At 40.8% G+C, this 15,599-nt stretch overlaps 1 protein-coding gene across 1 annotated transcript in view; it reads left to right on the top strand.

The window, feature by feature from the left end:
- Window positions 1-15,599, top strand: part of LOC126992053 (potassium voltage-gated channel protein eag-like) — a 137,215-nt gene that overhangs the window by 84,816 nt on the left and 36,800 nt on the right. Inside the window, exon 4 of the mRNA XM_050850735.1 lies at window positions 5,622-5,754. Coding sequence (XP_050706692.1) covers window positions 5,622-5,754 — 133 coding nt within the window. The remainder of the gene's footprint in view (window positions 1-5,621; window positions 5,755-15,599) is intronic.

The raw sequence follows: 15,599 nt of genomic DNA, 5'->3' as shown, positions 1-15,599 counted from the left end.
CTCCTCTTCCTCCTTTTCTTGTTCTTCCTTCTGCTTTTGGTATTTTTCTTCCTCCTCTTCCTCCTTCTCCTCCTCTTGTTTTCCTTTTTCCTCTTGTTCTTCCTTCTCCTCTTCCTCTTCCTCCTCCTCCTCCTCCGCCTCCGTTTCCACCTCCTCCTCCTCCGCCTCCCCTCCTCCTCCTCCTCCTCTATTTCAGGTAAACAAATGTGAGGAGATAAAGGTTAATTGAAGGAGAGGAAACATGAGGAGGAAGAGGAGGAGGAGGAGGAGGAGGAAGAGGAGGAAGAGGAGAGAGGGGAGATTAAATACCCTCATAATGCTTCTACTTCTATTCCTCTTCCTCCTCCTCCTCCTCCATCTCTATATCTATACACCTCAAGGCCTGAAAAAGAAAGAAAAGAAGAGAAAAAGAAAATAAAGAAAGAAATGAAACGGAAAAAGACAAAACAAATAAAAACAAATTAAAAACAGTGACAAACAGATGAAGAAAACAGTGGATGAGGAAAGAGAGAGAGAGAGAGAGAGAAAATACACAGAAAATAAATAAAACTGAACATAAATCAAGAAAAACAGAAAAAAACAGTGAAATAAACAGATAAAAAAAACAGTGGACAGTGATATCAATAAAACGCCCCCACACACACAGAGAAAGAGATATAAAAAGGAGTTATTTGTGCGAGGCGCCGTAAAAAAAAAGTCGCACCTAATTCTTTACAGCGAAGCGCGGGAGGGAAATTTTAAACGACGGGGCGAAGTATGAGAGTCGTAATTGCTGTGTTGTTTTTATATAAAGGAGGTACAGGAGAGTGAGTATGATAATGAGGGAGAGTAAGTGGGGTTCAATGGGGCTCATTACTCACAGGGAAAGAGAAGCGGGAAGACTTTGAGAGCGTGAAAAAGAATAGGTGTTTTTTGTTGTTTTTATATAAGGGAGGTAAAGTAGAATGAGTATGATAATGAGGCTTAATAAGTGGTGTTCATTGGGGTTCATTATTCAAGGGGAAGGAGGAGCGGGAAGAACTCTGAGGGCGTGAAGAAGAATGGCTTTTAGTTGTTGTGTTTTATATAATGGAAGTACAGAAGAGTGAGTATGATAATGAGGGAGAGTAAGTGGAGTTAATTGAGGCTCATTATTTACAGGGAAAGAGGAGATGAAAACTTTGAGGGCGTGAAGGAGAATAGCTTTTAGTTGTTGTGTTTTATATAATGAAAGTACAGAAGAGTATGATAATGAGGGTGAGTAAGTGCCGTTAATTGAGACTCATTATTTACAGGGAAAGAGGAGATGAAAACTTTTGAGGCCGTGAAGAATAGAAGTAATAGTTTGACAGCGTGTGAAAAAAGTGTCTAAATACCTTTGTTGTTTTTATATAATGGAAGTACAGGAGAGTGAGTATGATAATGAGGGAGAGTAAGTGGAGTTCATTGGGGTTCGTTATTCAAGGGGAAGGAGGAGCGGGAAGAACTTTGAGGGCGTGAAGAAGAATGGCTTTTAGTTGTTGTGTTTTATATAATGGAAGTACAGAAGAGTATGATAATGAGGGTGAGTAAGTGGAGTTAATTGAGACTCATTATTTACAGGGAAAGAGGAGATGAAAACTTTGAGGGCGTGAAGGAGAATAGCTTTTAGTTGTTGTGTTTTATATAATGGAAGTACAGAAGAGTGAGTATGATAATGAGGGAGAGTAAGTGGAGTTAATTGAGACTCATTATTTACAGGGAAAGAGGAGATGAAAAACTTTAAGAGCCTGAAGAATGGAAATAATGGTTTAACAGCGTGTGAAAAAAAGTGTCTAAATACCTTCGTTGTTTTTATATAACGGAAGTACAGAAGAGTGAGTATGATAATGAGGGAGAGTAAGTGGAGTTAATTGAGGCTCATTATTTACAGGGAAAGAGGAGATGAAAAACTTTGAGAGCCTGAAGAATGGAAATAATGCTTTAACAGCGTGTGAAAAAATAGCTGTAATTCCTTTTGTAGTTTTTTTATATAATGGAAGTTCAGTAGAATGAGTATGATAGAGAGAGCGATTAAAGGTGTTCATTGGGGCTCACTATTCAAGTGGGAGAGAGGAGATGAAAAGGTCAGAGAGCGGAAAAAAATATAGCTGTTTTAATATTACGTTTCACCTCCCCAGTAAGATGATAGTTTTTTTTTTAAAGATAATGATAACAGAAAATAATAGAAATAATAGTTTGAGAGCGTGTGAAAAAAAACGAGGTAGCAGTTTTAAAAGATAATGTCAGAAGAGAAATAAAAGACTAAAAAGTATAAATTATAAAGACTCGAAAACTTACAGAAAAAAAATAAAAGTGGTTGCAAAGTAAAAAAAAAAAGGTAACTGAACGAAAGTGAAGTAAAAAAATGCAATTAGCCAACCTGTTACCTGTAATTAAGGTGAGAGAGAAAACACCTGAACACATTTCTTTACCCCCCCAAAAAAAAGACTAGAGAATTGCTTTACGAAAGATCACACTGGAAAAATAATAATAAAAAATAAAACATGAAAAAATAATGTAGTTTTGAATGAAGAGTTGAAATAAAAGTTAAAAAAAAATAGAGAAATGGAATATAAAAAAATAGTATACCTTTGAAAACGTGACGAAATATAATAGAAAAAAGAATAGAATAGGATAGAAATAGAATAGACGAGAATAGAAATAGAACAGAAATAGAATAAAATGGAATAGAATTGAATAAAATAAAACAAAAAATAAAAATAAAATTGAATAAAGGATGAAATAGAATAAAAATAGAAGAGAAATAGAACAGAAATATAATAAAATCAAATAAAACAAAACAAAGCATAAATGAAACAAAATACAAAATAAATAACAGGAAAAAAATCACACCTTTGAAAACGCCAAAAACAGATTCACCGAAGCAATTAATTCGCGCGATTCAAGTTAATTAAGGAAACGGAGCTCAGGTAAAACGAAAATAAAAAAGCTTCATAAATTCCCCACTGAACTTTTTTTTTTTCGTACTAATGTATTTCGTGTTTCGCTAAAGAGGATAAAAAATAATTAGTGGCTTGGTTTATAATTTTATCCATAACGTCATTTGGAATTCGCTGCGCCATCATACTCTCATACAACAGATCTCGTCTATATATATTTCGGGTAATGTATTTTGTAAGTTATCAGATGGGGATATTTTTTTTATTTCCTGCTTTCTTGTAAGTTTTCCAGACCTTTTGTAAGTTCTTTTTTTTTACATCTAAGGACACGGCTCAAAGGCAACAAAAAGAGTACAAAAAAAAAAGCCCGCTACTCGCCGCTCCCATAATAGATAACAGTAAAGAGTAGCCAAGAGAGAGGTCAATTTCGGGTGGAGAGGAAGTTGAGGGTTAAGGGTTATATTCCGTTTTCTAATAGGTTTGTTATTTGTAAGTATGTTTATGTTAGAAGAGCATCGGGGCAACTCTCCACCTGAATTTGACACCTCTTTTGGCCAGTCTACTAACTCTTGTATAGGGGCTGTGATTAGCGGGCTCCATTTTTCTTCCGTTATGGTTTTCTAATACGTTTGTTATTTGTAAGTATGTTTATGTTAGAAGAGCATCGGGGCAGCTCTCCACCTGAAGTTGACACCTCTTTTGCCCACTCTACTAACTCTTGTATAGGGGCAGTGATTAGCGGGCTCCATTTTTCTTCCGTTATGGTTTTCTAATAGGTATGTTATTTGTTAGTATGTTTATGTTAGAAGAGCATCGGGGCAACTCTCCACCTGAATTTGACACCTCTTTTGGCAAGTCTACTAACTCTTGTATAGGAGCAGTGATTAGCGGGCTCTATTTTTCTTCCGTTATGTTTTTTAATAGGTTTGTTATTTGTAAGTATGTTTATGTTAGAAGAGCATCGGGGCAACTCTCCACCTGAATTTGACACCTCTTTTGCCCACTCTACTAACTCTTGTATAGGGGCTGTGATTAGCGGGCTCCATTTTTCTTCCGTTATGGTTTTCTAATAGGTTTGTTATTTGTAAGTATGTTTATGTTAGAGGAGCATCGGGGCAACTCTCCACCTGAAATTGACACCTCTTTTGGCCAGTCTTCTAACCCGCATTGCCATATTATCGTACTCAAAACATCGCATTTATCAGTTCCAGGGCCCAAAACTTTCCTACCCACACAGATAACGAGATTCCAGTCAAAGTTAGCGTTAAAAGCATTACTTATTGCTGTCTGTTTGCGATAGCTGTGCCAGAAACCGGATAATACGATGGGCTGAGTGGCTGAGTACGATAATTTGGTAACGCTGCTTCTAACTCTTGTATAAGGCAGTGATTAGCGGGCTTTATTGTTCTTCTGCTATGTTTTGTTTTGTTTTTGTTTTGTTTTTTTGCCTTTGAACTGTTTCCTTTGATGTAAAAAAAATAATTATGGGTTCTATTTTGGTTCTTTTCTGGTATCTATTCTGTTTTCTTCTCCGTTTTCTTTTATATTCCGGCGTTTATTCACTCCACTATATTCACATAAGTATTAACTGCATAACATCACTTCAACCTTGCAATTCTATCACTGTCTGAAAAAACGTTTATCTACATCATAAAAGCTAAATATCACTAATGCATTCTGTAATTTTTTATAAGGAAAAAGTAAAATGGAAAAGTAAAATGAAAAGTGAAATAGGAAAAGGAGATCTCGTACCTTCATGTCAAATTCACAGGTCTATCGTACCGCCTTGAGTCGTTTGTCTATATTCTAACAGCTATATAAGATTGATGCATTCTGTAGTTTAGGAGGAGGTAAAATCGATAATGCATTCTTCAATTTTTATGCGGACGTAAAACAGAAGAGATGATTGCATACTTCCTCCCTCCTCCACCACGCCTCCTTCATTCTCACACTTCCCTCTTTCTCTTCCCTTTGTCCATCATAAGTTTTGCAGCTACTTCTCTCCATCTTCCTTCTCCAGCATTCTCCTTACACCTTTCTCTCTGTCTTCCCTTTCTCCATGCATTCTCTAGAAAGGCGAAGGGTGCGTGGAGACATGATCGAGGTTTATAAATGGATGAAGGGCTTTAATAAGGGGGATATTCATAAGGTTCTGTTGGTAAGAGAACCGGGTAGGACACGTAGTAATGCGTTTAAGCTGGATAAGTTCAGATTCAACAGGGACATAGGCAAAAACTGGTTTACTAACAGAGTGGTGGATGAGTGGAACAGGCTGAGCAGTCATGTGGTGAGTGCCAATACAATTGTCACATTCAAAAATAGATTAGATACATTCATGGACAGCGATATTAGGTGGGGTTAGATTCACGGGAGCTTAGGTTCAAAGGAGCTGCCTTGTACAGGTCTGCCGCCCTCTTGCAGACTCCTATGTTCTTATGTTCTTATGTTCTTATAACTTTCTCCATCTCCTTCCTTATCCAACATCCTCACACCTCTCTCTCTCCCCTTTCTCCATCATAACTAAAGCATCTACCTTTCTCCATCTCCTTCCTTATCCAACATCCTCACACCTCTCTCTCTCCCCTTTCTCCATCATAACTAAATCATCTACCTTTCTCCATCTCCTTCCTTATCCAACATCCTCACACCTCTCTCTCTCCCCTTTCTCCATTTATTTCCTTCTCCAGCATCCTCCTCACACCTCTCTCTCCCGTCTCTCAGGTGATGCAGAAGTCATGCCGTTGCAGCTTCATGTACGGGGAGCTCACGGACAAGGAGACCATCTCGCGCATAGAGCAGTGCCTCGAGAACCAACAGCAGGACCAGTTCGAGATTCTGCTCTACAAGAAGAACCGTGAGTACTGGGGTGCTTAGGGGAGGCTAGGGCGGGGGAGTGAGGCGAAAGAGGGGGTTATGAGGGAGATGAAATTATAGTGGGGGAAATTTATGAGGGTGATTTTTTTTTTTTTTTTTGTGGAGGGGGTTAAGTTTAGGGTGCTAACTTTATGTGGAGGGGAATTTGTAATGGGATAATTTGTGTATGGGGTTGTGGTGTGGTGGTTGTGAAGAGGTTGTGGTGGGGGCTTCTAGGGGGGTGATGTTTTGTGGGGGTTATCGAGGGGTTGTTGGGGGTTGTGCGGCTCATGTGTGACTATTGGGATGTTAGGTTAGGTTAGGTTAGGTTAGAAGGGTTGTGGGGTTGAGGTTATGTAAGATTAGGTTAGGTTAGGTTAGGTTAGGTTAGGTTAGAAGGGTTGTGAGGTTGAGGTTAGGTTAGGTTAGGTTAGGCTGGAAGGGTTGTGGGGTAGAGGTTAGGTTAAGTTAGAAGGGTTGTGGGGTTGGGGGTTGTGAGGTTGGGGTTGGAGGGAAGGGTTGTGTGGGGTAGTGTGTGACTATTGGTATGTTAGGTTAGATTAGGTTAGGTTAGAAGGGTTGCGGGGTTGGGGGTTGTGAGGTTGGGAGAAGGGGTTGTGAGGTTGGGGGAAGGGGGAGGGGGTTGTGAGGGGTTGTGATGGTAGTTTATAGGGGAGGTCATATTCAGTTTTCTCATATGTATGTTATTATGGGTTCTATTTGGGTTCCCTTCTGTTTTCTATTCCGTTTTATTCACTGTTTTCTATTCTATTCTGGCGTTTATTATCTTTATGGCCCAATGGTGTATCTATATATTCTTATGTGGGTTGGTTTCTAGTCTAATCCGCTGGTTATGCTGTTTCCGGGGCCTTGTTTTAGTTACTACGCTCAGTCTGGGGCCCGTGAGATTGTTATGCTTACTTCCGGGGACTTTTGGGGTGTGATAGTCGATGTATTCTTTGTTTATGTTAGTCTACGGTCATTTTACGGTCAATTATGCTCTATCTGGGGCCGATGTGGGAGATTGTACACTCTTCCAGGTTTTTATGCTTTCTCCAGGGCCCAGCTGCGTTGTTTATCCTTGCTACAGGGCGTTTTACAAGGGTTATGCGTTGCCCGGGGCCCTCTTTGGGGGTGTTATGCTTCGGCCAGGGCACTTAGATAGTGTTTATGCTTCGCCTGGGGAGAGGGGAGGTGTTTAAGTGTGTGTGTGTGTGTGTGTGTGTGTGTGTGTGTGTGTGTGTGTGTGTGTGTGTGTGTGTGTGTGTGTGTCAGTTTGTCTTTTTATCTGAATTCCTCCTCCTCCTCTTCCTCTTCCTCTTCCTCTTCCTCTTCCTCCTTCTCCTCCTCCTCCTCCTCCTCCTATTCCTCTCACTCTTATTATTATTATTATTATTATTATTATTATTATTATTATTATTATTATTATTATTATTATTATTGTTCTCGTTTTTCTTGTTTTTTTTTCTTTTTATTCTTCCTCTTCTTCCTCTTCCTCTTCCTCGTCCTCTTCCTCGTCCTTTTCCTAATCCTCGTCCTTGTTCTTTGTGCTCCCCTTCCTCTTCCTCTTCCTCCTCATCCTCATCCTCATCCTCCTCCTCGTCCTCCTCGTCCTCCTCCCCGTCCTCCTCGTCCTCCTCCTCGTCCTCCTCGTCTTCCTCCTCGTCCTCACGCCCGCTAATGGCCTTCAGAGGTGGTTAATTCGGGGCTAATTAATGCAATCACGGAGGGATGTTGGCATTCACACCTCGGCTAATTGTTTGAGGTCATTAGCAGCGACTTAATGACCGTGTTCGCTGGAGGGCGTTGCTGGCGTATCCTTAACACATCCCATTTCCTACTGTTACGTTCTGCATTTCCTTAATCTTCCTTTTTTCCCATATTTGTTTTATTCTTCTCTATTCTTTCCTATTTCCTTATTTGTTTCATTCTACGTTTGCTTCATTTTTTTGCTTCCTTTTCTTCTTCCTTTTCTATCCTTCATTATTTTTTACTTTTTTATTTTTCATTTCCTTCCTCTATCCTTCCATATTTGTTTCTTTCTTTTCTATTCTTTCCTATTTTCCTATTTGTTTTGTTCTTCGTTTACTTAATGTTTTTGCTTTCCTCTCTTCTTCCTTCTTCACTCCTCCTTTTTTCCCTCATTTGTTTCATCGTTCTCTATCTTTCATCCTTCTCCGTTTATTTCGTTCTTCGTTTATTTCCTCTTTCTTCCATTATTTGTTTTATCCTTCTCTATCTTTTCCTATTCCTTATTCATTTCGTTCTTCTTTTACTTTCTTTTTTCTTCCTCTTCTTCATCCTTCTCAGTCCGTTCCTATTTCCTATCTGTTTCGTTCTTCGTTCACTTCCTTTCTTCTTCCTATTCTTCTTCTTCCGTCTTTCACTCTTTCGGATAACTCTCCACTATTTCCCTTCCCCCATTTCCCTCCTTTTCCCATTCACTACCCATTTCGTTTCCTAGTTCCCATATTTCACTTCCCCATACAGCCCCCAAAACCCTTAACACATTTCACATACCAATTTCTATTCCTATTTTACCTTTTTCTTCTCTTCCCCAAACCTTACTTTACTTCCTTTCCTATTGTGTGTGCGTGTCCGTGTGTGTGTGTGTGTGTGTGTGTGTGTGTGTGTGTAGAACGAGGAACCAGTTAAAATTCTCTCTGAGTGGGTGTGTGAAACTTGGAATGAGGCACTATGCTTACTGAGTGGGCGAGGACGGGGCGCCACTATGCTTGCTGAGAGGCCGGGGGAAAATAGTCAATATCCTTGGTGAGTGGGGAGGGCCGGGGAGGGGGCGGGGCAGGCAGACCTTATGCTCGGTTTAGGGCCTTGCAGCAGGAGGGCAAAAGACTGAGTGCCGAATATGTTCCTTAGGCTGATTTTACGAGGAGGAGGAGGAGGAGGAGGAGGAGGAGGAGGTAGTGGTTTGCATTTGCTTTGGTTATATATTCTTTTCATTATCTTTTCTCTCTCTCTCTCTCTCTCTCTCTCTCTCTCTCTCTCTCTCTCTCTCTCTCTCTCTCTCTCTCTCTCTCTCTCTCTCTCTCTCTCTCTCTCTCTCTCTCTCTCTCTCTCTCTCTCTCTCGCTCGTTTTCTTTTATCATTATTGTTCTTCCTTTCCTTCCTTTCCTTCCTTCCTTCTTTCCTTCCTTCCTTCCTTCCTTCTTTCTTTGAGTCATTTTTTAAGGAAGAGAATAAATATTACTTTTTTTTATTACTGTATTATATTCCCTTTATGGTTTTGGCGGATAATCTTTCTATCTTATTATGTCTTTGTCTTTCTTTCTTTACTTTCCTCTTTTGGGCAACTTCATGAGGGGGGGGGGAGGGGGGAATTGGGGGAGGGGGGAGGAGGTACAATTATCTTCTGTTACATCTATTTCTCAGTTCTGTTTTGTTTTCTCTTTTTTTTCTTAATTTTTTTTCATTAAATATCTCTCCAGTCAATTCGTGTCCTTGTACAAGCGGTCAAAAAAGTATCTGAACAATTTTAACGTCGTGTTTGTTTGCTTGTTTTCTCCTTGATCTTTATTGCCTGAACTCTTGTTTTTTTTTTTTTTATTTTGTTTCTCTCTCTCTCTCTCTCTCTCTCTCTCTCTCTCTCTCTCTCTCTCTCTCTCTCTCTCTCTCTCTCTCTCTCTCTCTCTCTCTCTCTCTCTCTCTCTCTCTCTCTCTCTCTCTCTCTCTCTTGACTTTCTTTCCTTTCTCTCCCTTTGTTCTCTCTCTCTCCACTCCTTCGTTATCTCCTATTTGTTTCTTCCTTAATCTTTCCTCCTCCTTTTCCTCCTTCTCTCTCTCTCTCTCTCTCTCTCTCTCTCTCTCTCTCTCTCTCTCTCTCTCTCTCTCTCTCTCTCTCTCTCTCTCTCTCTCTCTCTCTCTCTCTCTCTCTCTCTCTCTCTCTCTCTCTCTCTCTCTCTCTCTCTCTCTCTCTTGACTTTCTTTCATTTATCTCCCTTTGTTCTCTCTCTCTCCACTCCTTCGTTATCTCCTATTTTTCTTCCTTAATCTTTCCTCCTCCTCTTCCTCCTCCTCCTCCTCCTTCTCTCTCTCTCGCTCTCGCTCTCGCTCTCTCTCTCCCACGCCGCATAATGGAGCAGTAATAATGTCATCTTTTCTTCCCAATTCTTTACGTTGTTTTTGGTAGCAGTAATTTCTTCATTCCTAGTTTACATCGATTTTGGGAAGTTTTTGGCGATTTTTGAAGCATAAGGAATTTTTTATGGTGTTTCATTATTATGGTTTACTTATTCTTCATGTTTTTCTTGTTATTTATTTTACACATTTTGTTTTCATCAGTTCACGTCGTTTTAGGTAATTTGGTGGCACTGTCTGATTCATAAAAAAAAACATCCTCTTTCATCACTATTACGTCTTTTTATTATTATTATTATTAATTTTATGGTTCATCGTGTCGTCAAATGCTCTGTCTTCCTTTTTTTTATAACGTCACTTTTTATAACTTCTTCATAACTTCTAATAACGTCACTCTTGTTATGTTTGCTTGCGCGGTAACGACACACCATCATCTCTATTCCTTGTCTCGTTTTTATTTCTCTCTCTTTTTACTATAATTCAAACATCTTTCCAATCAATCCGCATTCTTGTACACCAGGCCAAAAAAGTATCTTCACTATTTTAACGACATGTGTTTATCTTTCATCTGTTATCTGACTTTCTCATTCTGATTTTGTTTTCCTTTCTTTACTTTCTTTTCAATCCCTCCAATCAATTCCAGTCCTTGTTCATTCGGTCAGTAAAGTATCGTCACCATGTTAACGTCACACGCCTTCATTAAATCGCGCTAACAGGTCATTAACGATAATTATACACGCGGAACACATGACGTCCCTCTCTCCCCCTAATTAATGAACCGCCAGTCATTAGGGGCGCCATTACACTGTTGCCTCATCATTAACGCACTCAAGAACAAGTCATTAGCGGCCGTCATTAAGTTCCTGTCTAATAACTACACATTCAGGATTATTAATACAAGAAAGAGTAATTAAGAACACTATGTAACTCCTCTGATCATTATGAGTCTGCCATTATAGTTGTTCTTTGTTTCGATTAAGTCATTAGGGATCCTCGTTCTAACCTTACTTGATAATTAAAACACTAAATAGCATCCCTTTATTAACGTTCTTATACGGGCAAGTTACCAAAGCTCCTGAATACACTACTTTATGTTCATTAATATACTCAAGATCAATATCAAGTTGTATATTATTAAAATCTTCCCTTTTTTTCTCTTTCTTATTCATTTTGTCTCCCATTCATCCACCTCTCCCTTCTCCTCTTTTCCTTCCCTCTACCCCGTCTTCCCTACTATCTTCCTCTTCCTTCTCCCCTTTCACTCTCCCTTCCACTCTCCCTTCCATCCTCCCTTCTTTCCCTACTCTTGATGACCTTGTTTCCCTAAGTTGGTTGTATTCCGGTCACTGAAAAACACACATACAAAATTTTTCATCATAAGCTTCAACATAATTTTAACATGAATATTTTGTACCACTTGAATCACTATAGATCTTAATTACCTTCATTTCTGGTCATTAGTAAATACAGCTTATGATAAAAAGACAGTTTGGCTATTATAATTCACCACAGATTTTCATTACAGCGTTTACCGAGCAATTAAGTCCCTAAACACCATTATGCCAAAATTTTCCGCGGTTAAACAAGTCATTAGGCCTCCTCATTAAATATCACCCCAGCAGTTAACACAAAAGATAATTAGAATACCATTTTTTATTTGTTCCAGTGTCATCAGGGACAATAATTACTTTTTTTGCTATTGTATTAAATGGTTCGTTAAAATGAACTTGTGAATCATCGTGTCTGAATTTAATAATCGCGAGTTGACCGTTTACTTATTTTTTTATCGTGTGTGAAGATACTTTTTGTTGCTGCTGTACAGACTAGTAAAGACCATTATCATTGGGTATGTGAAAAAAATATCTTATTCATAATCGTGTATCAGTTCAATATTCGTGAGTTAACTTTATATATTTATTTTTATCGTATGTGAAGATACTTTTTGTTGCCGCTGTACAGACTGGTAAAGATTATTAACTTACTAAATGGTTCGTTAAAATGAGGTTATTAATATCATGCATCAGTATATTATCCAGAATTCCCCTTTATTCATTTATTTTCTATCGTGTGGGAAAATGTTTTTTTGTTACCACTGTACAGACTATTAAAAACTTATTAATATCGTGCAACAGTGTAGTCTTCGTGAGTCCCTTTTATTTACTTTTTCATTGTGTGTGTAGATACTTTTTGTTGCCAATGGACAAACTGTAAAAAAAATAATATCGTGCATCAATTTTACATCCATGAGCTCCTTTTATTTACTCATTTCTTATCGTGTGTGTAGATACTTTTTTTTGCCACTGTACAAACTGCCGGAAGGGGGGGAAGGGGAGGGGGAGGAGGAGGGGGAGGGGGGGGGAGGGAAGGGAGTGCTCGTGTACAGTCCAAGCGGGAACCACCCAATCACCCCCTTAGCCGTAGTTAGCGCTAATAATACCTGCCATAAACATTCAAACCTGTATTAAACCTGTACTAACTATAAATAGGCTTAAAATTATTATAGATTCTGACCTCACATTCTGCACTTAAGTCCCCCCCTCCCCTACCCCCATTTCCCACCCACCCCTCCCTGGCCAGACCCCCCCACCCCTCCCTTGCCAAATACCCCCTACCCACCTCTCCCCTTCCCCTCTCCCTCAGCACGTAGGTAACCCCCTTCTCCCTTTTTTTACCTTCTCTTCCCTTTCAGTAAGACCACACAGGGAAAGGTTTAAATAGGAACTAGTCCCCCTTTCTCCCTTTTTCTCCCTCCCTTACCACCATCTCCCTCCCCTCAGCACGTAGGTTACCCCATTCTCCCTTTTTTCACCTTCTCCTCCCTTTCAGTAAGACCACACAGGGAAAGGTTTAAATAGGAACTAGTCTCCCTTTCTCCCTTTTTCTTCTCCCCCCTAAAGTAAGCTCCCCCTGGTTCCCCTTGCATGTAGGTTCTCCCCGTCTCCCCTTTATTTATCCTTCTCCTCCCTTTCCCTTTTCGATAAGACCACACAGAGGAAGGTTTAAATAGGAACGAGTCCCCCTTTCTCCCTTTTTTCTTTCCCCCTTAAAGTAAACACCCCACTTGGGCCCCCTTTGCATGTAGGTCTCCCCCCTCCTCCCTTTCCTTCTTTCCTTTTCCTCCAATTTCCCTTTCCTTTGTATCAATACTAAAAAGGATATGGATTAGACTTAGACTAGTTTATCCCTTTTTTCCCTCCCTTTCCTCAAGATAAAGTAGATTTCTTCCCTTTCCTTCCCCTTTCCTTTTTTCCCTCCCCTTAACTTTCTCTCCCCTTTCCTTCCTTTTCCTCTCCCCTCCCCCTCTTTTTACTCACACAATACAATTTCTCCCTTTTTTTCCCTTTCTCTCCCCCGTCTTTCCTTTACCTGAACTATAGACCTTCCCTTCCCTTCCCTTCCCTCCCTTTTCCTTTTATTCCCTTCCTCTCCCTTCCCTTCCTCTCTCCCTTCAACTTTTACCTATAATAGATCTCTTTCCTTTCCCTTTCCTTTCCTTCCTCTCCCCTTTCCTATCTTTACCTAAATCATATACCTTCCCTTCCCTTCCTTTTTCTTTCATTCCCTTCCTCTCTCCCTTCTACTTTTACCTAAACTATATATCTTTCCTTTCCCTTTCCTTTCCTTCCTCTCCCCTTTCCTACCTTTACCTAAACTATATACCTTCCCTTCCCTTCCTTTTCCTTTCATTCCCTTCCTCTCCCTTCCCTTCCTCTCTCCCTTCTACTTTTACCTAAACTAGATATCTTTCCTTTCCCTTTCCTTTCCTTCCTCTCCCCTTTCCTACCTTTACCTAAACTATATACCTTCCCTTCCCTTCCTTTTCCTTTCATTCCCTTCCTCTCTCCCTTCAACTTTTACCTAAACTAGATATCTTTCCTTTCGCTTTCCTTTCCTTCCTCTCCCCTTTCCTACCTTCACCTAAACTATATACCTTCCCTTCCCTTCCTTTTCCTTTCATTCCCTTCCTCTCCCTTCCCTTACTCTCTCCCTTCTACTTTTACTTGAACTAGATATCTTTCCTCTCCCTTTCCTTTCCTTCCGCTTCCCTCTCCCTGCCTTTACCTGTCTCCCTGAACGTTAATTACCTCTCTGAACACCTTGATGACCTAGTTACCTGGTCCATGGTCACCTGAGAGTAAGTTAGGCCGCCTGTCTTGTGTTTAAAGGTCCCAAGTTAGTGAATCTTGATCTAAATATCTAACTTATTTCTTACTGTATTTTAGATTGTATTGGTAATCTTCTATCTATCTATCTATCTATCTATCTATCTATCTATCTATCTATCTATCTATCTATCTATCTATCTATCTGTCTCTGTCCCTCCCTTCTTACCCCCTTCTCCCTCCCCCTCCCTCTCTTCTCTCTCTTATTATCTCTCTCTCCCTTTTAGTCTGGTTCTTCTTTCCTTCTCCTCCTTCTCCTCCTCCTCTCCTCTCTCTCTCTCTCTCTCTCTCTCTCTCTCTCTCTCTCTCTCTCTCTCTCTCTATCTCTCTCTCTCTCTCTCTCTCTCTCTCTCTCTCTCTCTCTCTCTCTCTCTCTCTCTCTCTCTTCTTGTCCCCTTCTCCTCCTTACACTCTTCCTCCCTCTCCCTCTCTTCCTTCTTCTGCTTTCTCTCCCTCTCCTCCATATTCACCATTTTCTTTTCTTTTCCATTGTCTTTGTCTCTACCCTTGATTCTCTCTCTCTCTCTCTCTCTCTCTCTCTCTCTCTCTCTCTCTCTCTCTCTCTCTCTCTCTCTCTCTCTCTCTCTCTCTCTCTCTCTCTCTCTCTCTCTCTCTCTCTCTCTCTCTCTCTCTCTCTCTCTCTCTCTCTCTCTTCCTCCATTGCTGTTCCCTTTTTTCCCTTTCCCTTTCTTTTTCCCTCACTCAGTTTCCCTTCCTCTCAGTTTTGCTTTCCCTTTCCTTTCCCTTTTCACGTTTCCTTCCTCCCCCCCCCCCCCTCCCTCAGTTTCCCTTCCCCTTTCCTCCCTCTTTTCTTTTTTTCCTTCCTCAGTTTCCCTTTCACCTCCCTCTCAAATTTTCCTTCCCTTTCATTTTTTCCCCTTTCCTCCCCCTTTCTTTTTTTCCTACCTCAGTTTCCCTTTCACGTCCCTCTCAAATCTCCCTTCCCTTTCATATTCCTTTCCCTTTCCTCCTCTTTTCCTTTTTTCCTACCTCAGTTTACCTTTTCACGTCCCTCTCAAATTTCCCTTCCCTCAGTTTTTCTTCTCCTTTCCTCCGACTTTCCTCTCCCTTTCCCTTCTTCAATGTCCCTCCAACACCCCCTCTTTCCCTCCCCCTCCCCTTCCACCTTTCATTTTTTCCTCTCACCTTCCCTCTCACTTCCCTTCCCCTTCCCTCCTTTTCTTGCCTTTTCCTCCCCTTTCCTTTCCCCCTCTTTGAACTTTCTATCGTCACCCCCCTCCCCCCCTTCCCCTTCTCCCCCCCGGCGTGACACAGGTGGGCGGGGCAGGTGTGTCCAGCCTCAGGTGTGCGGGGCCTTGAACTCCTAACCTTCCTCGGCTCAATAACAGTCAGATGTGTCAGGCTCGGCGCTGCCCCTCCCTCCCTCCCTTCCCGTCCGCTTCCCTTCCTTCTCTCTTATTTCACGCCCTCCCTCTCTCTTTTTCTCTTTCTCTGCCTCTGTTTCTCTCTTCCTGTGTGATAGTTTAGTCCTCTCTCTCTCTCTCTCTCTCTCTCTCTCTCTCTCTCTCTCTCTCTCTCTCTCTCTCTCTCTCTCTCTCTCTCTCTCTCTCTCTCTCTCTCTCTCTCT

Source organism: Eriocheir sinensis, unplaced genomic scaffold (genome assembly GCF_024679095.1).
Source record: "Eriocheir sinensis breed Jianghai 21 unplaced genomic scaffold, ASM2467909v1 Scaffold391, whole genome shotgun sequence".
NCBI lineage: Eukaryota > Metazoa > Arthropoda > Malacostraca > Decapoda > Varunidae > Eriocheir > Eriocheir sinensis.
The sequence above is the reverse complement of the archived record's forward strand: the minus strand, read 5'-3'. Positions and strand labels throughout refer to the sequence as shown.